The 22,957-nt window shown below is 46.6% G+C and overlaps 2 protein-coding genes and 1 non-coding gene across 4 annotated transcripts; 1 reads left to right on the plus strand and 2 right to left on the minus strand.

Moving 5' to 3' along the window:
* Nucleotides 1-9,610: 9,610 nt before the first annotated feature.
* Nucleotides 9,611-14,583, minus strand: LOC100274652 (uncharacterized). 2 transcript variants are annotated; one of them, XM_008663443.2, is made up of 8 exons: nucleotides 14,136-14,583; nucleotides 13,019-13,113; nucleotides 12,728-12,775; nucleotides 12,600-12,646; nucleotides 11,723-11,789; nucleotides 11,597-11,640; nucleotides 10,169-10,220; nucleotides 9,611-9,924 (listed from the first exon to the last, which is right to left on the minus strand). In XM_008663443.2, the coding sequence occupies exons 2-8, from the start codon at nucleotides 13,094-13,096 to the stop codon at nucleotides 9,874-9,876; spliced, it is 387 nt and encodes a 128-aa protein (XP_008661665.1). In that variant the 5' UTR covers nucleotides 13,097-13,113; nucleotides 14,136-14,583; the 3' UTR covers nucleotides 9,611-9,873. The 2 variants fall into 2 exon arrangements, with proteins under 2 accessions (XP_008661665.1, NP_001142453.1); NM_001148981.2 differs by having other exon boundaries at nucleotides 9,648-9,924; nucleotides 10,169-10,226; nucleotides 14,136-14,540.
* A 1,139-nt stretch (nucleotides 14,584-15,722) lies between these two features.
* On the minus strand, nucleotides 15,723-15,796 carry TRNAV-AAC (transfer RNA valine (anticodon AAC)). Its single transcript has one exon. It is a non-coding gene; the product is annotated as a tRNA-Val (tRNA).
* A 4,202-nt stretch (nucleotides 15,797-19,998) lies between these two features.
* Nucleotides 19,999-22,907, plus strand: LOC100281762 (uncharacterized). Its single transcript, NM_001154682.2, has 3 exons — nucleotides 19,999-20,105; nucleotides 20,213-20,318; nucleotides 21,145-22,907. The coding sequence occupies exon 3, from the start codon at nucleotides 21,204-21,206 to the stop codon at nucleotides 22,548-22,550; it is 1,347 nt and encodes a 448-aa protein (NP_001148154.1). The 5' UTR covers nucleotides 19,999-20,105; nucleotides 20,213-20,318; nucleotides 21,145-21,203; the 3' UTR covers nucleotides 22,551-22,907.
* The last annotated feature ends 50 nt before the right edge of the window (nucleotides 22,908-22,957 follow it).

Consider the following 22,957-nt stretch of genomic DNA (forward strand, 5'->3'; position numbering starts at 1 on the left):
GCAGTGCTCTCGGCCCGCCGGGCCGCAGCGCCTTCCAGGAGATTCTTGAGTTCTCCCTGGATTCGCCGACCCTCGGTGGTTGATGGCTCCGGCATCGCGCGGATGAGCATTGCTGCGGCTGCCAGGTTCTGACCAACCCCGCTGGATGCGGGCGGCGGCCTGATCCTGACATCGTCGGCGACGCGGTGCTGGAGACCTCGGGGCAGGTGACGTATTTCTCCGGCCAGGGGTTGGCCCACCCACGCCTGTCCGACGTCCCGACGGATCGGCTCAAGCGCTCCTGTTCCCTCGTTGAGCCTGGCCTGCGCCTCGCGGACTTGCTCGAGTTGTGGGTCGTAACCTCCCGCCGGAGCGGGGACCACAACTAGCTCCCGTGGGATGTCGGCGCGAGGCACCGGCCTAGGGAGATCACCGTCCTCCGGCATGCCAAGATGGTTGCCTTCGGAGGGATCCCCTAGCTCGATGTGGAAACATTCGCGGCTTGGGCCGCAGCTCTCGTCGCCAAGGCTGCGGCTTCCATCGGAACAGTCGGATAGGCAGTAGTCACATGCGGTCATGAAGTCCCGCACGGCACTAGGGTTGCCAAGTTCGGAGAAATCCCAACCGATGCTGGGATCGTCATCTTCCTCGGACCCAGAGGGCCCGTAGGTCGAGACGTCCGTCAGTCGGTCCCAAGGCGACCGCATACGGAACCTCAGTGGGGTTGCACTCGCCTTAATGAGAGCGCCCGCCAAAACGAGGTCGTTTGGCGGGTTGAGGCCGAGTCGAAATGACGCAAGATGGGAGTTAGTCGTTACCTTTTGGTCGACGAGGAGCGACGTAGTCACATCGGGGACTGGTTGCACCATCATCTCTGGTCCGAGGGCGACGTCCTGCAGGCTTTCCGCGAGCGCGCCGGCGCCGTCTTCTTGCTCGGGGTCAATGTGCCGCGGGGGGACGGCGCTTGTCTCCGTCTTGAACGCGAGGTCGACGTCCGGCGTGCCTTCCATCGGGGTGTCGGGGGCGTCGATTTGCTCGACGGCCGACGAAGTGCGGCCTCCCACCTGGCCTTGACGGCCCCGTCTCCTCCTCCGTTGGCGGGGGAGAGAACGGAGCGAGCCCGAATGTTGCCCTTCCACCACGCGGGGAAGACGTCGTTGATTCCGCCGCCGGCTGGCGGGTTGTCGGCCGCCATTGTCGTAGTCGCGCGGCGGTGGAAGGAGTATCATGTCGTAGCTGCCGTCGAAGGACATGAACTCAAGAGTCCCGAAACGAAGCACCGTCCCGGGGCGGAGAGGTTGCTGGAGACTGCCCATCTGGAGCTTGACGGGGAGCTGTTCGTCAGCACGCAGCAGGCCCCTACCCAGCGCGCCAACTGTCGGCGTTTCGAGACAGGGGGGTCCCTAAGCCGACGAGTGAATGTGCTGCGTGCCCTAGCCCAGATGGGTCGAGCGCGTGGGCGAGCGCGAAGGGGGGAGAGGCGAGGTGGCCGGAGTCGAGCGTGAGAGAGGTGGAAGTCCCGCGGCCTTCGTGTTCGTCCCGCGCCCAGGTCGGGTGCGCTTGCAGTAGGGGGGTTACAAGCGTCCACGCGGGTGAGGGAAGCGAGCGGCCCCAAGAGAGCGCCTGTCCCGTCCTCGGTCCCGCGCGGCCAACCTCCTCTGAGAAGGCCCTGGTCCTTCCTTTTATAGTCGTAAGGAGAGGATCCAGGTGTACAATGGGGGGTGTAGCAGAGCGCTACGTGTCTAGCGGAGGGAGAGCTAGCGCCCTAGGTACATGCCAATGTGGCAGCCGGAGAGATCTGGGCACCCTGCTGGTGTGATGTCGTGGCTGTCGGAGGTGCGGCGGAGCCTGGCGGAGGGACAGCTGTTGGAGCGGTCGAGTCCCTGCTGACGTCGTTCTGCTTCCGTAAGAGAGCTCGGGGCCGCCGTCGTCATAGAGCTTGTGGAGCGCCATCATTGCCCCTCTGGCGGAGCTGGCCGGATGGGACGCCGGTCTTGTTCTCCGTGACCCGAGTCGATTCGGGGTAGGATGATGATGGCGCTTCCTGTTGACGTGGCGGTCTGTGCCCTAGGCAGGGCGACGTGGGGGTTCCTCCGAAGCCGAGGTCGAGTCCGTCTTCTGTTGCCGTGGCCGAGCCCGAGCTATGGGGTCGGGCGAGGCGGAAGTCGTTCGGCCGAGGCGAAGTCCGAGCCCTGGGGTCGGGCGAGGCAGAGTTTCGTCGTCTTCCGGGTCTTAGCCCGAGTCCGAGCCCTAGGGTCGGGCGGAGCGGAGTTCGCCGTCTTCCGGGTCTTAGCCCGAGTCCGAGCCCTGGGGTCGGGCGGAGCGGAGTTCGCCGTCTTCCGGGTCTTAGCCCGAGTCCGAGCCCTGGGGTCGGGCGGAGCGGAGTTCGCCGTCTTCCGGGTCTTAGCCCGAGTCCGAGCCCTGGGGTCGGGCGGAGCGGAGTTCGCCGTGGCGCCTTTGTCAAGACCTGACTGCCGGTCAGACTCACTCTGTCGAGTGGTGCTGCAGTCGGAGTGGCGCAGGCGGCGCTGTCTCTCTGTGAGACTGGTTAGTGGAGCGGTGGAGTGACGGCGGTCACTTCGGCTCTGCCGGGGGCGCGTGTAAGGATAAAGGTGTCAGGCCACCTTTGCGTTAAATGCCCCTGCAATTTGGTCAGTCGGTGTGGCGATTTAGTCAAGGTTGCTTCTGAGCGAAGCCAAGGCCTCGGGCGAGCCGGTGATGTGTCCGCCATAAAAAGGGGGCCTCGGGCGAGACGGAAGTCTCTCGAGGTCGGCTGCACTTGGCCGAAGCTAGGCTCGGGTGAAGCATGATCGAGTCACTCGTGTGGACTGATCCCTGACTTAATCGTACTCATCAGGCCTTTGCAGCTTTATGCTGATGGGGGTTACCAGCTGAGAATTAGGCGTCTTGAGGGTACCCCTAATTATGGTCCCCGACAAGTAACATATCCACAGGATACCCGATACCCGGTGGATACCCGATGGGCACGGGTACGGGTACAGTTTCTCGCCCGATTGGCTTGGTGGGTATGGATATTTGTAGAAGTCTCGAGTACAATTTCGGGTTGGGTATTATTACTCGAACAAAATCCGATCCGCTGCCATCTCTAAACGGGGCATCGAATCAAACGTTTGCGCTGCAACGAGGTACGGTACGGTGATGTGGGTGATGAACAGCGATCCAGCATCAGATTACCGCTTGCGCGTTTGCGTCTCAGTTATTAGTGCGAATAGTAGGACGTTGCTTACTTGCACTACTCATACTGATAGTGATTACACCTCTCACTATAGGTACGAGAGCAGGTCAATTAGACAATTACTGCTAACTGCTTGGTGTTGACATTGCATAATCAGTCTTCAGATCATTTATTTCACCGTACCACATAAAGGCATGTTTCTCATCACAAGAGTAGAGCTTGAAAAATGTCGCGGGAGGCCTGCAAGCTCAGGTCCCCCGCTCCCTCGGCGTTAATCAGGCTTTAGATTGTATTCGGATCGACGAAACTAGTTTTCTTCGTTTACTAGCCAGTTGTCTGTGCTTTGGTACGTTTTTAATATAATCAGTTTTAAGAGGTATCTAAAAAATTAGTAGAGATAGATTTTAATCCTTTCTCTAACAGATTACTTAAAGTGGCAGATTGTTTCTGAGGAGCCAAAAAAACTCTTTATTTGTAGCTACAAATGAGGGAGCGTTTTAGGAGAACTGTTAGAGACACATTTTTGTGTTTTTCCAAAAAAAAACTTGATTTAGAATAGACTTCTTAGAAGCTCTTGGAGATACTCTAAAAGTATCTCCAACAATGTGACCTATAAAAATATTCTATAATTTAAAATTGAGTATACCGATTAAAAAAAACAGAGTTATACTAGCATTGGCAAGATAGTATAAATACTTAGCCATTAATTTTGTTGTAAACGTATCAGGTGCAAGCAGCCATCATGTTTTTTCGAAATAACCTTCCAATCTCCTCTTGTATATTTTCAAATACATTCTCCTGTCTTCGACAACACGTTGATTCACACGGCTTGCACTTGATACGTTTCCGACTTTGTTGTCGTCTGAAATCTTCGTACTCATATGATGTTTTACGGTTTTAAAGTTGTGACTGTCATGATTTAAAAAGAAATTAGTTTATTTTTCTTAAAAAATAGTTTTTTTTTAAAAAAAATAGAGATATCAAACTAGTTCTTACATGTGTGTTTGACATGATTTTTCTTCGGTGATAGAAATATGACTCTAGTTTGAGAGCCATGAAATCGGAGTGAATTGAATAAATAAGAAAGAGATTTTAGTCTATAACCTTTTCGATATTTTAGCTCCCAAACTAACATGAAGATTGGTTTGGTGCAAGAAGAACCGGAGAGGATCCATAAAGAGTGAGGACAAGCGGCGTGTTTGTTTTGTTTCACCACTGTCATGTGAGCTGCGCGGCACGCAGAGGACAAACATTCCGGTTAGTTAGGGTGGTGGAGAAGGAAGGAGCTCACCACTCATCTAGACATGTGATACATCTCGTGGGCGTGGGCCTGATTACATGGGAATCGCACGCACTACACTGCACTGCAGGATTTTAATTTCAGTGAGTTCATCTGAATACTGATCTCCAAATCACATAAACTTGATTTTATTCGATCATCATGTAGTAATCCTGAATACATTTCGCGGCGAGAATTGTCCTCGCGGATGATTCAGAGGACGGTGTGGATTGAACAAATAAAGAAGACGACTGCTTCAGCTCGTACTCTTGCGCATGTGTGTTGCAGAAAATTTCAGAAGAAGCGGCCGTTGAGATCCAAAATGATCAAGAAGCTGCTCCCGGTTTGGTTACTTCTGGAGTCCGGACAGCTACAATAATCTAGTATTATCTACTAGCTTAATGAGATTGGCTCGCTTATCATCTCATCTCATCTCATCTCATTAGCTTGGTGGTAGCCAAAGACAAAAGAGAAAGGCATCTAGACCGAGGTAGTCATGTCTCCTTTACCTGCCCATCAATCAGAACTACCATACCTACTGAATCCGTCAGGTACAAGCAGCAACATTAGATAACACACTTCTTTTGTACCATGTTCGAACCCTAATAAATACGTTGTCACCGTCCGACGAGCCATAAGCCCATACCCATACCTCAACAAAAATCTATTTATTTAGAACCCCATCAACAAAAAAAAAAAGATTCATAGTACCATGTGCAAAAAGATGCACTGCCGTTTGGTACCCTGTGGGAGTGTGGGCTGTGGCCGCTCAGGACAGGTTTGGGGATCACACAAGGATCCATGGGGAGTAATCACTTGTTATTCAAAATAACAAGGGATCACACAAGGATCCATGACTACCTCCCGAAAGGCCGAAAGAAAGATAGGCAGTATAATGAATGTCCTGACGAAGAATGTTGGCGGACAAGTGCAACAGCAATCAGCGATGGCCATTAACGTTTGTAAAAAGACCTTGTCTTAACGTTTTCGTTTCGTTTTCGTTTCGCTTACTTAATAAATTTCTCAGTAGGGCCCCCTACTGATTCTTCAAAAAAAAAGCAATGAACTAGCGAACCAGAATTCGAGGGGAAAAAATCTGTACATTCCGAATGAAAACACCATCTTTTATAATCTCTCACATCCACCATTTAGTGATCCATAAAAACATATCAAAATTTACAATCTAAACCTTTAGTACCATTTAGTGATCCATAAAAACATATCAAAATTTACAATCTAAACCTTTAGTAATATATTTTTATTATATTTATATGAACCATCAGTTGGTGGATGTGAGAGGCTGTAAAAAAGATTCTTTACATTTTGTATGCATTTTTTCCCGAATTCGAGTGGCATGCAATAAGGTGTCCCTTCAGTTCCCTCTCTCTGAGTTCTCGCCATGGATATATGCATTTCTAATGGACGCGTATGAAAGTTAAAAAAATGCCTTTGAAAGTTTAGATCTTTTTTTGTGGCTTTTGTGATGAGAGGAGTCCATTTAACAAAAGATAATTTAGTGAAACACAATTGATAAGACAGCAAACAATGTTATTTCAGTCACGCAGATAAAACGGCCTGACCTGTTTTTTTAGTGCCGGTTAGCTCGTATGCTTTAGGCAGATCCATGTGGATTATGGTCTTTCTCAGGCCACCTAATGTAATGTTGGCACTTGGCTTCAAAATGATTAGACATGACATAAAATATTTATTACTCACTCCATCCTAAAATATAATTTGTTTTAGACTAATCATATATTCGTTAAGTAACATATTTACTATCATTTAACTGAATGTGGGCAAGAGAAAAATAGGTTAAAAAGAACTATATTTTAGAACGAATGGAGTAATTTTTTGGAGCCGCTACTGCTACTTGTTGGGCTAGTGGTTACGTAGGAATGTAATGGTATTCCAAAACAAAGAAATATCATATTTGCAAGGGTTTTTTTTACTTAATTTTGTATTATCTTCTACTTTGTACGATATAGTTTTAGCGGCCTCACATTTGTCGTAGAAGGTGTATAAGGAGTGTTATTCGGGCATATAGATAACGGTCTAGTTTTGAAATCGATAGCCACCATTGTTTCTCTTTTCCGAATGATAAAGTTTATGCAGAAACACTTTCTCATTACTTAACTCACAGCTATCTGCTCAGTGCAGAAAAAGTGATTAGCCGTTCAGAGAGCCGTGTATAGGTGGCATGCACATCTGAATGGTTGCTATTTAAGCAGTGCTGATTAATAAATGCTTGAAACTAATATATTTATTCTTGATGTATGTGTGTGGCTAGTCCATTACTCCATTTGGTACAACTGCTCTAGCATCTCTACTACCTACGGTAAGGGGTAGGCTGCTTCATTCCGTGTTCTGTCATTCTCATTCCGTCCTCACTGCAAAGCTCATTCCCATTCCCCCCCCCCTCCCTGCAAAGCCCATTCACATTTCCATTCCCGACTTTCGAACCCACGACCTCTCAAATAAATGTGTTTGTAGCTACCACTACACCACATGTGTGTTTATGTCTACATCTATTATAGTAAAAACATATAATACATCTCTCCCGAAACCCACCTGCTACCCTTGCACAATGTGTAGTAGTAGATAAGTATTACTGAGATTATTAAATTATATTTTTGGATTGAGGGAGTAGTATTTAAAGAAGAGCCTTGCATGCAATTTCTTTTGTTTGAATAATGTTTTCAACTTAAATACTTTTTTTTGCATGTGTAACATTTATTCTCCGTAATATTTTTCCATGTATCTAACTTATAAATCATTTTCATAAACCAATGCCAAAGATGAATCCATGTTTCTTACTTGGAAACCCCGAACAAACACCACTAGCACGAGGCGCTCGCGTTGGCGTCGCTCACCGACGACGAGAAAAAACTTGGCGACTGCCAGTTCGACCTCTGGAAGCAGTCCTACATGGCCCATGTGCCGCTGTGTACGGCAAGCTCCGGCGCAGCCGCCACTTGGACGTGGTCCAGAGCGGCTGCACCGCGCTGTCCATCGTCAAACATGGGGACCTCATGGTCGTCGCCAATGTCGACGACTCTCGGGTTGTTCTGGGCATCGCAACCTACGACGACGCCATCACGCCGTCTAGCTCATCATCCACCTGAAGCCTAACCTGCCACGTAAGTCGCTACTGACCGACCATGAATTCTTGTGCGCTGGAATGACGACCATTGTTGTTGTTGTGTGAGTGTCCTCGAACAAGATGTATGTAGAGGAGTAGCACATCCGGTGGTGCAACGACCAGGTGTACTACCTCGCTGATGAGTCCGGGGTGCACTTTATTTGGCAGCCCAGCCAAGAGTGATCGGTACTCACCATATCGCGCGGGTTCGACGACTATTATATCAAGGATTGTGGTGTCATCTCGACACCGGAGGTGAGCAGAGGTGGACCGACAACAATGACCACTCGCCATCGTCGGGGTACCTTTTGTGCCGGCCTGCCTTTAATTCTCTTCGCAAACACACACTTGCATTTTTTGTTTAAGCAAGCGTGTATGGTGGTGCGTGCCTGATGACTAACGATGTACGACGGAACTTCTACCAGCAGGTGTGGCACGTGCTCTCCAATAATGAGACCATGCAAATCATGACATATATCGAAGTCTGCATTACTGATGGTTGCAATGTAGTAGTGAAACAACTAAATTAAAATAACAAAATTTATGTATGGCTAGGATCACAAATGGATTATGAAATATTTTCTTATAACAATATAAGACACATTTTGTATATAAGTTATCATGGTATTATATGTTCCCGTTGCAACGCACGGGTACTGACCTAGTCATTAATTAAGAATGATAATCGGATATGTACGCATCCAACTCTGGGTGCTGATCAGGCCAACCTTAAACTGAAGACCACGACAGAAGGTGATCACGAATTCGTTTACTATTTTTTAGATTATTAAAATGAATTTAATTTTGCGCCTGATAGGGTAGCCGGTAGACGTTGTTAAATCATTAAATCATGTAGGATAGGTGGTGGGTACTTGGGCTTACGTACGTTTTGGGTCTGATGAGTCGTTATATCCACGCCAAACGTATAGTTTCGTAGCCCACGAGTCCACGACGTTCGCGTATTAATTAATACTTCCACATAGCAACCACCACATTTCACGTTTCAGTAATCGTCAGTTCGTCCCCCATGTTGAAGTTCCTAAAAAATTATCCCTACCCTAAACCCTAAACAGTAAACACAATAATCTTTTGAGCGAGAAGGCCTATAGCCAAGTTACGCACTTACCATATTGAGGTATTATATTTAGAGTTACTAAAAATAATTATTTCAGGATTTAATGTCTTTGTGCTGAATAGTATTCCTCTGCAGTAATTTCGTAAATTTCGTTTCGAAGATTTAGCGGTTCAGTCTTTCAAGGTACTTATTATATAGGGGATTTTCATTTTAATATTTGCAGTAAGCAAATATAACAGTACAAAATCGGAACAACGACTTGAAGCCAACACATGTGCATTTTAAACAAAATTAGCACGGAGCAGAACTTTCCATGCAAGGCAAGCAACAGCAATGGTACGGATAGGCACTATCCATGAATAGTGTAACAACATGGGTGCAATGACCCAACATGCACCTAAAGATAGATTATGCATCTGATAATAGTAGCCACATAAATTATCAACTTATAATTCACTCTAAAGATTGAAATCAAGCTAAACACAATATATTAGCTTCACAGGTTTATGAACTTACACGATTGGTCGATTGCATATTAATGCCGTCGAAAGATATCATATATTAATTACATGAGTATATGAATAAATGAGAACAGCATAGACAGAGCCAAGTAGTAGGTAGCATAGGGTTTTTGTTTTGAGATAATTGCTATAGTATAGGGGGAGTTGGGTGAAGGAAAACGTTAGAGACATACTGTATGCATAGGGGAGAATCTTTAAAGAGGAGATTGTAAAATAAATTAGAAAGTATAGATAAAGAAAAATGTATAGGAGAAATTGTTGGAGATGGCCCTTAGACCAACAACAACAACAGCTCCTTGAATACAGTGAGCGAGACTAGGCTATTAAGCCGTGATGTGAGTGGCGAGTACAGTAGCTCTCCTAGCTAGTCCTAGACGGCAAAGGAGTACGCACAGAGCTCCACGGTGACAGCCCCAGCACGGATAGCTGAAATTGTCAGATAGCCTCGAAAATCATGATTCGACTCAGAAGTGCTTTACCAGTGTACATTGCCTTTTGTTTAGCGTTAAAGTTGACACTCCAATTTTGACAGCAGCTTAAACCCACCTTTTGTTAATCCCAGTAGATAGAAGGTCTAACTACAAAAGTACCAGAATTTAGTGCATGGTATAAACGATGGCTCCTATTGCGCAATGCTAAACAGTATCTTTCAGCGTTCCCATGCCCAGCTCAGCTATTCAATCATCACCAAAGGCGATTCTCGATCACAGCTACAGTAATATCCTTCAGCGTTCCCTGCAAAGTTCAAAATTGCTACTCATCAGTCATACATTTTGCCATAGGGCTCGCCATTAATGCTTTCAACTGGGAACTGTCCCGACTGCCTAGTACTAATTATTCAATGTGAGCATTTCTTCTAATAATATCCAAGGGTTTGGAAACCACAACTAATTCAGAAACCAGAACATGTGTTTGGAGAAAATAACAATGGCTCGAGACCATCAAACCTATTACCAAAAAAACAGACATTCGATCTTACCTGAGAATGATCTTTCAGACCCAGAGAAATCACCAATGACCGGGCTGAGCCACTGCCACTACAAAAATGAATGTACAATGTTGTGTGTGAGTATAATATTTCTTTGTGGGACACAAACGTACAAAAATGATGTATCTGTCGTCAGCCAAAAGGAACAGTTAACAGTGGTGTTAGAAATATTACTAATTAAATTTTGTTATAACAGAAGCATGGAAGTTAGTTGAACAGACTGACGATTACAATCAAAGAGCCATTGCTAGGGAAGTTATTTATTTGAAGCATGAAAGTTAGTTTACGCAATGTTTAAACGGTAAAATGTGTTTATGAGTTGGAGCATCCAAACGATTTGATCACATCGCGTAGAAAGTATGTGAAACACGTTTAAATGTATGTTTCGTGTCGTTTAAACGTCTTTGGATATTTAACTCACATTTCAGGCGCTTTAGAGTATTGGGCCTCTCAAAGGCCCATCACTGTGAGGCCCATCATCTTCCAAGTCAAGCATCGTTGGCCTCCAGCTCCCAGAGCATCGTTGGCCTCCGCAATCTGCATCTCCTCTAGGTGCCGCCAGGCGCCAGCAGCCAGCGCCTCCAACTCCGTCGCTCGTCACCTGCCTCCAACAGCGCCCACATCCCTCTTCCAGCGCGCCGCTAGCAGACAGTGCAGCCTGCCTCCAGCAGCCAGCGCTGTCACCCTCCTCTCTGCTCTGCTCTGCTCTGCTCTGCCCCTTTGCCAAAGCAGTATGGAGCCTCAACCTGGCATGGATGCATTTCAATGCGAACCTAATCCAACCGACGAATGAGCCTACACATCTGATCCGGTGGTGGGAAGAAACCCGAGACAATATCCCGAAAAATGATAGAAGGCGATTTAATGGGGTGGTGATCTGCTCTTCGGAACATCTGGAAAGAACGGAATAGAAGGATCTTCTCTGGCACCTCTGAAACGGCAGCTCGGGTGGCCTCTAGATCAAAAGAGGACATCGAGCAACAGAAAAGGGCATAACCTGGGACGGGTAGAATTTTGAGATCATTGTTAGTTTTCGTGTGCTAGGTGTTTCACGGCGCCTTAACCTCTTAAGTGTGTACATAAACTCTTTCCCTATCTTAATTGAAAGGCAGAGCTCCTGTCATTGCCCTTCAAAAAGTTGAATGATGGTTATTGATCCTAGATGCAAGTTCTAACTTACATGTTGCATAGTTGCATAGACTTGTGCGGTTGAACTTGATCAATTTACTTTTATGCTATTTGATTTGTGAACTCAACTTATGAGGATGAACATATCCTATCATGTGTTTTATGTCGAGTCTGAAAAGACGTTTCAACGTTTAAATGTTGAAAAGGTGGTTCCTAATGTTTTATCATTTTATCGCTTTAATAACCATGCATACAGCAAAAAGTAGATGGTATAGGAACTAGGAAGCAAACCTTATGTGCTCAATAAGTTGACGTGCGCAAGCTAGTAGGAGTGGCTGCAGTCACAAAATTTAGTGTGGTCATTAGTCTATGCATGTCTATATCATAGTTTGATGCCAGATAGTTTAAAGAGCTTACCTCATCTCTCTTCCCAAAAAGAACAGACACGTTGTAGGTTGGGTCGGAGAAAACACTTTCATCTTTCCTATCAAGTGAAATTAAAGCTTTAATGAAAATATATAGTATACAAAGTTATAAGGTAAAAGGAAAAATGGTTGTCTACATTCATTATAAGGTCAACATTCTTAAGCTAGAATCACCTTTTGTAGAAATGTCATTCAACAAGGCCTTACAAATAGTAAGATACGACGCACTGATTCCATCACCCATGTCAGATATAGAAATTTGCCATAAAATGTATATATATTGCAATAATAATAACATATAGGTGTTTATTTTAATTGTAAGTTGCAAAACTAGGAAAACTTGTATAAAAACAATCCTTGCTTGTTCATGATTCCCTCATTTCGTCTGGAAAGGGAATAGCATGATTTCTAGTTTATGTCACAAACTAACAATACGATATGGTGATGGAATAAATATTAACCAAGTTCCAACATTAAAAGTTTAGGTTTTCAAACAGCCAACATCTAGCGACCAACAATCTGCCAGTTGTAAACTGATATGCTTGTGAACTGATATCATTAGATAAAGGTATTATCTTGCATACAGGTTTAGACATGTGAACAATCTGCGAGTTGTGAACTAATATACTTGTGACTGCAGTATATCGCAGATCTTTCTACTAGATGATCGAGTTGGTGAAAATATTTGTGGAGGGAACCTGAGTATTCTATCATAAGGATCGAGCAGAATGACAATTCACAATTTCAATGCATTGTGAAAGAAATAGCAATGGAGCTACTTGTGCAGAAGCAGAACTAATAATGCAAATAACATAACTGGATTTTACATGTTTTAGGGGAATGAATTTGCATAGAAACAAAAAGCATACTTGGCAGCTAGTATGGTTCCCATGCAGCCGATTTGGGTCACAATCACCTGCAGATTTAATAAAAATGAACATCTTTGGCAAGTGAGAATAAGGGCCAAACTGAATAAATAACAACACTTTCAACTTACCAGAAAGGTATCTTCGTATTTATTGATAACAATATCTGTTTTATTTCCCTAGAAGATCCAAAAGGGAAAAAGGTAATCAAGTTACCTTTCATAATTAGAGAACTCTAGGAAAGCAAAACATATTCAGATATTCTACAATACCAAGTCGATACTAATAATCATACAAAGCAGATATTATTAAGTCTTCAGTCTAAGAAAACTATTTTATTCTACTGTACATTATATTCATCATATTCGCTTAATCTGACTAAATGCAACAAAATTCAAAACTTTTTGCAGCAAGACAGGTACCTTGATGTCTAACGAGAGGGACCGATGCTGCACAGGGAAGTGAGGACCAGATTGCGTGGTGTTCATTGGCACCTCCATCTATCTAACCAGCAGAGCTGTACATCACAACCTCCAAAGCATTAGCTTTGCCACACTTACGGCATGTTTGGGAGCAAGGGAAATAGAGGGGATTGGAGGGGCTAAAATCCCTAGCAAGGTGATTTTAGCCGCTCCAATCCCCTCCATTCCCTTGGCTCCCAAACAAACCCTTAATTCAAGACACACAAAGCATCACATCTTAGTATGCATCTAAGGCCCTTTCCGAACTCAAATTTTGCTAGGACTTGAGTGCAGTAGCTGACTGAGCCCAAAATTTTTGGAAAAATAAGTTACAACCGTATTATATGTGCAGATTTGCAGAACACGAATAGACTAATCAACCCAAATGGGATGAGGTGGCTAAGTAGCCACCACGTGTATCAAATTACGGTGTTGGCAGTTACCTCGTCATCTAAAACCACAATGTTTGGGCTCGTTTGGTAGAGCTCCACTCCATGATTCTCTAGCTCCAAGAGTTGATTCTTCGATGAAGTGGTTCCGAATGATTCTCTAGTAGAAGTGAATCTATCTGGCGAAATCTGTTTGGCAAATGGTGTGTAAAGTGATTCTTGAGAGGTTGGAGAGTGGGGAGCAGGTTGGGAGCGGTGGAAAGCAGTATTTTTTACTCCGCTCCCACCATAGAGCAGTTCACTTTTTTTTACCGTTTGGCTACGTGGGAGTGATTTGGGAGTGATTCTCGCTGGGAGTGGAGCTGGGGCTCTGCCAAATGCCCCTATACAACTTGAGGCGTAGGGTCAGCGCAAGTATGGTTTCAATTAGCTCAGAGAGCTGAGCTGGGCGGGCATTCCATACTAGGTAAGCGATTCATACAGACAGCTACATCCTAATACTGGTTCGAAGCCATGAAATCCTGTTTTGAACCTAGGGGGGTAGGGATTGGTGAAACCCGCTCCAAAATTAAGGTGTTGCTATTGCTAAGCAACGACAATGAAAAATCATAACACAATTTAAATCAATTTATATCTACGAAATAAATAAGAGATGAATGTGGAAAACAAGCGATGTCAGTGACACTGACCAAATTTCTGTTTGCTGAATCCGGCACAGGCACTCACGGGCGGAGCTGGGCCTCGGCGTCGACGCCTCGACGGAGCTCGCGGCTGGCCGGAGCTCAGACTGAGCAGAGGCGGATCCGCGGGGAGGAGCTCGGCGCTGGCGCGCGGCTGCCGGGGACGGGGAGGAGCTCGACGCGGGCGCGCGGTTGCCGAAGAAAAGATCGGCGCGGGCGAGCAGCTGCCGGGAAAGAGCTCGGCGCGGCGTCCTGCCAGGCGGGCAGGCGGCCTGAGCCACTGGGGGGAGGCGCGTCGTCTCGGAGGCGGAGCTCTGATCGGCGGGCGGTGGCGGAGCTCTGGCCAGAGACGGACCGCCGGGGCACAGCAGCTCCAAGGTTGGGGTCGGGTCGGTGCCTCGGTGGGCGACTGGGTGTCGGCGGCTGCGACTCTCGGCGGAGGCTACGGGTGTTTGGTTTTTTAGTTCCTCGATTTTATTCAATTTTAATTTCTAAGTTCGAAAACTAAAAAATAAATTTTGTATTTAAGAATTTATAAAATATAATAAAATAAAGACACTAAAAATATTACATAAAAACAAAACAGGAATAGCCGAACAGAAGTTTGGGTTAGAGATTACTAGTTTCTTTATCGCTCGTCTCTTGTTGAACTGGGCCTAGATATTGCTTAGGCAATATCAAGCCATACTGGCCCTCCTGGAAATCCATGAAATCATTTTTGTAAGCAACCCGGACGGTCAACTCGACGAGTTCTTCTCGCCATCCTGATGTCTGCTGACTGTTTGGACAATCAGGAGGTGCTAAAACATTGGCAGGACGTGCACCTGTGACGCTGTAGGTTGTGACCGGACAATCGGACAGATGCCGGCAAGCCTGTAGGTTGTGACCGGATTGGGAAGACATAAGTAGAGATGGCAATGGGCTCCATCTCCATTTTCCGCCGGGAATTTCTCCATTAATTCGTCAGTGAGTCATCAGTTTCATCATCCGAATCCCTTACCAGTTACAGTATTAAACTAATCATCTCGTGCGCAGCCGGTCGTGGAAAAGAGACGCGTCTCTCCAGCCCTGTGCCCTCTGGGATGCAATGCAATGCAACGCAAAAAGAGTACAGCAGGGCTGCAGGGATGCCATGCCATCCATGTCATGTCGCCCGGTGGAGCACTGATCGAACTGATGAATGTCATGTGACGAAATGGGAATCGGAACGCGAGCGGTTTGGACTGCTGGGCGTGATGTTACCTCTGAAGAACCATGATGAGCGCATTGTCAGTGCGAGCCATGGGATGGGATCTTCCAGGTAGTACTTGTCAGGGTCCAACCTTTGTGCTAGTATACCGTACCGATTGCTACAACAGGTTTTGTTGCACCCATCAAGAACAACAACAACACAAGGGTTCTAGGCTTCCAGACGCCGTGGGAATTTTTCAGCTGCGCCCTGTCGGATCAAGCAGATTGTACCAGAAGGGTGAATCTGCTAAAAAACAGAGTGAGAGAAAAAAAAAAGACCCTTCTGAAAAAAAATAGAGAGAGAGAGAAAAAAGACCCCTTCTGATAAAAAATAGAGAGAGAAAAAAAAAAGATTGAACAAAAAATTGGCGTCGCCCGGGTTCGAACCGGAGACCTTCAGTGTGTTAGACTGACGTGATAACCAACTACACCACGACACCATCGATGGGTTAACTAGGATCTTGTATTATATGTCCTTATATTTGCCTTGTCATACATGAGCACATTAGGCGTGCGTGGGCGGGCGGACCAACCGCGCCACGGGCAAGGAACGCCCCATCTCCTCCTCCTCCGGCGACGGACGCGCAAGACGCTGGTGTTCCACCAGGGCAGAAAATTGAGCGACGGTAAAAATGACGATCACGTCGGGAGCAAGAAGGAAGCATAGATATGACTAGTTGGCCACTGGCCTGCACGTGTACTTGAGAGAGAGAGAGAGAGCATCGAGCCTGATGCGCCCATGCTTGTGGTGGGGACAAGAGAAGGCTGGATGTTTCGATGGTGGGCATTCAGAGTTCTGACTGGCTGGTCCTTTGGCATGTCTGGTCTGGAAGCTTTTTTGTTGCCTCTGCCGGTCCCAAAGAAACCTAAGGGCATGTACAGTGGAGAGACACCAAAACGGTTCTACAAGCACAGGAGACAACTAAAAGACTCTATTGTACAATGGAGTGTCTATAAACGTAGTCTATTAATAAATACAGAATTAAATGTATTTGTATAGCATCAGATCGATAGAACAGACGACAAATTCGTACAGTGGGAAGTGAGACGTCTGTTACTACTTGGTTTACGAGCTAGAGGCGTCTCTTCACGGAGAGACAGCTCTAAGATTTTTTTGCAAATAAGCCCCTTAAACACCTTAATAGACTCCACATTAAACACCATTGTACATGCCCTAAGAAGAACTGGACCTGAAAGAAGAACGGGAGGCGAAGCGAAGGGAGCAGGGGACGGGTGCCCTGTGACCTGTGTTGGTGGGTGGATTGGATCTACCTATACCTGTCAGATCAGGAGACGGGACGCGATAGGGGTTGGGGCCTTAGGGGGCAGCACCGGCGGCGCTGTCCCTGCCACCATCAGGGCGAGGGAGGCGCATGCGTGCTCAGTGCTCACAAATGCATGTGATGGAACAATTCCATTCCGTCTGGACGCACCCTTGCCTTTTTTCCACATTTTCCCACATTTGGGATTCAGCTGCCAGCCAGCTAGCTTAGCTATAGGCTGGTCGCTCGTTTGAGGCCCGGCCGCCGCCCGGTGCGTTAAGGGGACATATCTATTGCACATATAAGACTGGTGTACATGGTGCACATATTAAATTATCACCACTTATTTTAGATTTAACGTCTCTAGTTGATTATTCAATTTACAAATAACACCTTTCACCACTACACATCACCATGTTGAAGGGTGTCCTTAGTAAAATATACCAAACAACTAGAGACGTTAGATCTAAAATGAGTGGTGATGATTTAATATGTGCACCATATACACCAATGTTCCATGTGCACCAGATACGTTGTCGTGCGTTAAAGCCCCTCCCCCCCCCCCCCCCCCCCCCCGCCTGGCTTTTTTCACTGAACATGCCACGCACACGCACGCGATGCACGCAAGAAGCAGCAGGGGTGGATGGGCCGGGGTAGGGGTGGGCACTTTTTTACCATAAACCGAAAACCGAACCGAACCGTACCGAACCGAACCGAAATTTCGGTTTTTTCGGTATTTCGGTTCGGTTTCGGTTTTTGTATCTAAGAAGTTCGGTTTTCGGTATCGTAATCGGTTCTTACCGTATACCGAACCGAAATACCGAAAAAACCGAATACCAAATTTTATCAATTCTCAAATTTGACTATTCGATTATGTGAACTAAATGTGTGATACAATTAAATTGTTAGTATGTGATGTATGATGTATTTCTAAAAATTTATACCTATATAATTTTTACTTTTTAAAATTATGTGTAATGTATCATGTAAACTTATTGTATGTATTGTCTTGAGTATAAGTTTGGTATTCGGTTTTTACCGAAAAACCAGAGTAAAAAACCGAAACCGAACTACTCGGTTTTTCATTTTCTAGAAAACCGATCGGTTTCTAATGTCTGAAAAACCGAAGTTTTTAAAAACCGAAAAACCGAACCGAAGTTTAGAAAAAAACCGAATACCCAGCCCTAGGCCGGGGCCGGGGTAGCGTGGAAGGGGCAGGACAGGAGCATGCATATCCATATGGTTGGTTGCCCTAGCCAGCTGTGGGCGCTCCCAATATTAGCGGCAACGGCAACCAGATGTGCGCATTTTACAGGCAACAGTGCTGGCATGCATGCATGCATGAATGCGCGCCGGCAGATCATCCATCCATCATCGGGGCGGACCGGAGCAAAACCGCCACCGCAACGCGGTCGCCTGACCCCTCCTCGCCCGGCGGCGACTGCTCCCCGCCTTGACAGCCGGACCGGGACGGATTAGCGTAGCAAACGGAGACGGGACTGGATTTGAACTTTATTAGACTGTCTGCACGGGTCGCCGCTATACTTTCCTCTTCCCTTGCATGCCGTATACACTCCTGGCGGTTCACTGTTCAAGCGTCCTTACACTGTTTGACACTGTGTTGTGGGCCCGTGATGAATTATTAGTGGATGAAAAATTGATAGTGGATAAAAAGTATGTATAGGAAATGATATTTTATGGTTGTAGTGAGGTATAGAGAGAGTATTTAGGAGTAACCGCTGTGGAAGATAAAAAAATAGGGGGGAGAAATTGGGGGGGGAGTGATATAGAGGGGAAAATTTAGATGTAACGGTTGCGGATAGCCTTAGGGTGATGAGAAGGGAAAGGGGAACCAACTTTTTTACTCCCGTTTACCAGGGCGGTAACTTTACCTCTCTGACTAGACAGCAGTCCTTATCCGCAATGGACAGCCTGGCACCTGCAGTAGTCTGGATGGGCGGGCTTTGTAGTCACAGGTCCTTATCCGCAATGGACAGCCTGGCACCTGCAGTAGTCTGGATGGGCGGGCTTTGTAGTCACAGCCCCACCCACTGCAGCTACAAAGCTGCTCAGGTATTTCTGGAATTTGCTCCAGAGCGAAGATACAAAGAGGAAAAATGCTACCCTGTGCTGCCAGAGTACTAGTATTCTATAACTGACCTACATACTTCAGCATAACCAACCTTCAGGTTTAAGTGCGGCCACCTCTCCACATCCACGCCCTCAATCCAAGAGAGAGCCCAGGCGCAAGTACACTGTGTATACATGTACATGTGGGCTGGTCTGGCCCGGCACGACACAGGTCCACAAAAGCACAACCCATAAAGGCACGGCTCACAAAAACACATATCTAATTATGGGCCGTGCCGTGCCAGCACGTGTGCCCAATTATCGGCCCACGACACGGCCCACAATTAGTTATGTGTGCCAGACCAGCCCAAATAGCCCAAAATACCTTAATGTGCTAGACCGGACTATATACATACAACAGTAATACATCAACAAAAAGTATATAATATATATATGACCAAAATAAAACTAAGATGTTTTGTGGATGCACATTATAAACCTTTGGTCAGAAAGAAAAAAATATTACAACTAACTCACAAATAATATTCAGTTCTCTGTTTAGTGTTTAATTGAGTACTATACATCCATACAGAATACATATACAATGATCATCATCACTATTCATTATCCATATCTAGGTATTGGTTCTCGATGGCTTATTGAAGCTCTAGATTCTCCAAGTTATGCTAGTCATGTGGGATTTGACGGACCTTAGTTAAGTACTGAGTCTATATTTAGTGGGCCTCGGTGGGCCTTAGTTAAATGGGCCGTGCCCAGCCAGCCCGTGGGCTTGACTTGAGGCCCAGCCCAGGCCCACAATTAGGTTGGGCCGTGCCAGATATGGGTCGTGCCAGAAATTGTGTGTTTTGGGCCGGCCTATTAGGCACAGCACAAATGTACATCTATAACACTGTGAAAAAAAAAGACATTCCGTTATGAGAAGATAAAAAGGAGGGGGCCGCCAAGCCATGTGTGTTCTGCTGATTAAAGTGCCAGTGTTCTGAATAAGCATGTGTGAACTGCTAGAACCGCGCCAACAGACACCGTCCAGATGCAACCAATCTATTAAACCATTTTTTTGGTCTCAAAATACGAGGCAGGAGCCGTCCAATGACAAGGTGACAACATTTTTGGCTGATTTTCGAGGTAACAGTGGGATTAAGCATGGTAACAGTAAAAGCGTAGCAAAGGTAGCTTGCGAGCCATTTGGCGTTCGAACCCCCGGGACAAGCAAAGGGTTGAGATAGATCCTCCATATATATATACGCGTCCCCTCCCCCTATCCAGGCCTCGCCACCCATGCCCTCCCCGTCTCACTGACGGTGGCCCCCACCGCCCGGCTCCGCTCGTCGGCGAGCACTCTTCCCCTCCTCCCCCGCCCCACCGCAGTCCCGGCCAAGAGATCCGGCCGACTCCGGTGAGTTCTCTTGCCGCGCGCACATTTTTCGTTTGTTTTTTTATTGGGCGAGGTGTGCCGCCGAGTGTATGTAACCGCTTTCCTCGTGTGGCCCGTGTGCCTCGCAGGTCGCTCGGACTCGGAGGCCGGCGAGCCGCTCGTGCTGGGCGCCGGGATGCAGGCGGCCGGCACCAGACGGTTTCCCGGATCTCGCCGGCGCCGCGTCTCGGCGAGGTGAGGAGTGGAGGCGCCTCAATTCTCTCGTGCTCACCTTTTCTCGTTCCCGTTACAAAGTAGTGTGCTGTTTTTTTTTGTTTTCTGTTATTATTATTATTATTTTATCCTTTTGCTCGGTACAGAGTGCGTGCAAACCGTTGTGGCGAGCTGCCGAAGAAACTTTAGCATTCGATATATTTTATTTTTCTTCAGTTCTGAGACAACGGATAACAGAAATGTGCCTAGTAAACGGCTCTCCGTGTTTCTCCGGCGAAGCTTGTCTACAGCTGTATGCGCATCAAGCGTTGTTCAACCAGGAATCAATCGAGTTGGCATTGTGTTGGAATTTTTTTTTTATCTTGTGGCAGCTGTTATGTTGCAAATGTAAGCCTAGTCATGGTAACGACTCATCAAGTGCTTGCTCTTGTGTGATTTATTGGGAGATTGGTATGATATTTTTTTGCCTGATTGAATTAGGAATCTGCCGTGCAACAGTATTCTTGCAGCCTTTCATACTGTTTGCGACAACGAAAGAAGAGTAGCTTTATCTCAAAAGAAAATTTCTATGGGAGAGTATCTTTGAGATTTTTAGCGCTGTACTTTGTAATTTTAGTTGATTTCGGATACGGCAAAGTATGAGATCGGCGACGAAGATATTTCTTATGAATAGTTCAAATATAAAGTTGAATGGCTACCTGTGACCTAGTATCTGTATCTGCCATGGAAGTAAAAAATATCGTGTATCTATTACATACTCTGTTTTTAGTCCACGATTCCTGTGAATCTTACCAAATATCATGTAACATTACGCATTTTCTGAAAGTTTGTCTCTTGATTTTTCCAGAGGGGGCCTCTGGCCTTTCTGACCTCAGGCCCTCGATTTTGTCATAGATCAGACAAATAATGGAAAAGATACAAGATTGCAACTCGAAAAGCCTGGTTGCCCTTCCAGGCTCTTTGGTTCTGCACCTCTTTAGGCTGCTTGGCCATCAGGATCAGAGTTCATGGCAGAAGTACATACTAGCTTACTTTCTGTTGGTCAGAAAGGGCTGCTACTTCTCAGGGGAGTCGAAGAAACACTCAGATGTGTTCTGTGATATCTCAGAATTAGATTTCTTTCCATATGCTACAGATTCGGATAGCGAAGAACTTGAACTGAAGGAGCAGAAACCTGTTCCGAAGGCTCTGTCGGGAGGCGATTCAAGTGGCAACAGATCAAACGATTGCTACTTCCCAGGCCTTCATGATGACCTGTCACAAGACTGCCTTGCCTGGGCAAGCAGATCGGACCACCCTTCCATTTCTTGTCTGAACAAGAGATTCAATCTGCTAATGAACAGCGGGTATCTGTACAAGCTGCGAAGGAAATACGGCATCGTTGAGCACTGGGTGTACCTCGCTTGTAGCCTGATGCCCTGGGAAGCATTTGATCCATCGCAGAGACGGTGGATGAGGCTCCCGAGGATGCCATGCGACGAGTGCTTCTCCTGTGCAGACAAGGAGTCACTCGCCGTCGGAACACAGCTTCTTGTCTTCGGCCGTGAATACACCGGCCTCGCTATTTGGGTGTACAACTTACTGACTCGCAGTTGGTCCCCGTGCGCTCCGATGAATCTGCCCCGCTGCCTTCTTGCCTCGGGAAGCTCAGGCGAGATCGCCATTGTCGCTGGTGGGTGTGATAAGAACGGACAAGTGCTGAGATCTGTTGAGCTGTACAACTCAGAGACTGGCCACTGGGAGACTGTCCCAGGCATGAACCTGCCCAGGCGGCTCGCTTCAGGTTTCTTCATGGACGGCAAGTTTTACGTCATTGGGGGCGTATCGAGCCAGAGGGACTCGTTGACCTGTGGAGAGGAATACAGCCTTGAGACAAGAACCTGGAGAAGAATACTTGACATGTACCCTGGTGGAACCAGCGCATCCCAATCGCCTCCCCTTGTTGCCGTTGTGAATAGCCAGCTCTACGCCGCCGACCAGTCGACGAACGTGGTCAAGAAGTATGACAAGGCAAATAACGCCTGGGACGTAGTGAAGCCACTGCCCGTCAGAGCTGACTCGTCCAATGGCTGGGGCCTAGCTTTCAAGGCCTGTGGCGATAGGTTGCTGGTGATCGGAGGCCATAGAGGACCTCGTGGCGAGGTAATACTGTTGCATTCCTGGTGCCCCGAAGGCGGGGAAGACTGGGAGGTTCTGTCGGTGAAGGAACGCGCAGGCGTCTTCGTTTACAACTGTGCAATAATGGGGTGCTGAGTTACCTTTTGCTCTTCGGTACATGCCGCCGCTGGTTTAGCAAGGCAACGACCATTTCTTGCTGCCATTTAGCTGCCCTTTTATAGTGACTTGTAATTCAGAAATGACCTCCCCTCCCCGAAATTTTGCGGCGCTCTCAAATGTTGAATGTTTTGTAGAGAGCATATATAGAGCATTCAGTTCAGTTTACCTGGAACTACTCTCTTTTTTTTTTCTGTTAAACTCGTTCACATTTTTCCTTGTTCTTGTCCAGTACGAATTTTACGCGGTAGGAGTATTCTTTATTCATCATTGTTGCGAACTTAAATGTCTGCGCCATTGTCCGGAGACATATCTTAGGCCTCGATTTTCAGTGCACCGTACTTCCGTACTGGTATTCAGAAATCATGTGGTCGAAGTCAGAACTT

Source organism: Zea mays, chromosome 10 (assembly GCF_902167145.1).
Source record: "Zea mays cultivar B73 chromosome 10, Zm-B73-REFERENCE-NAM-5.0, whole genome shotgun sequence".
Lineage (NCBI taxonomy): Eukaryota > Viridiplantae > Streptophyta > Magnoliopsida > Poales > Poaceae > Zea > Zea mays.

Coding starts and splice junctions, on each gene's coding strand:
- LOC100274652 (NM_001148981.2), bottom strand. CDS start 13,096: ATGGAGGTGCCAATGAACACCACGCAATCTGGTCCTCACTTCCCTGTG. Junction 12,776..13,018: donor CCCTCTCGTTAGACATCAAG/GTACCTGTCTTG, acceptor TGGATCTTCTAG/GGAAATAAAACAGATATTGT. Junction 12,647..12,727: donor AATACGAAGATACCTTTCTG/GTAAGTTGAAAG, acceptor TTAAATCTGCAG/GTGATTGTGACCCAAATCGG.
- LOC100281762 (NM_001154682.2), top strand. CDS start 21,204: ATGGAAAAGATACAAGATTGCAACTCGAAAAGCCTGGTTGCCCTTCCA.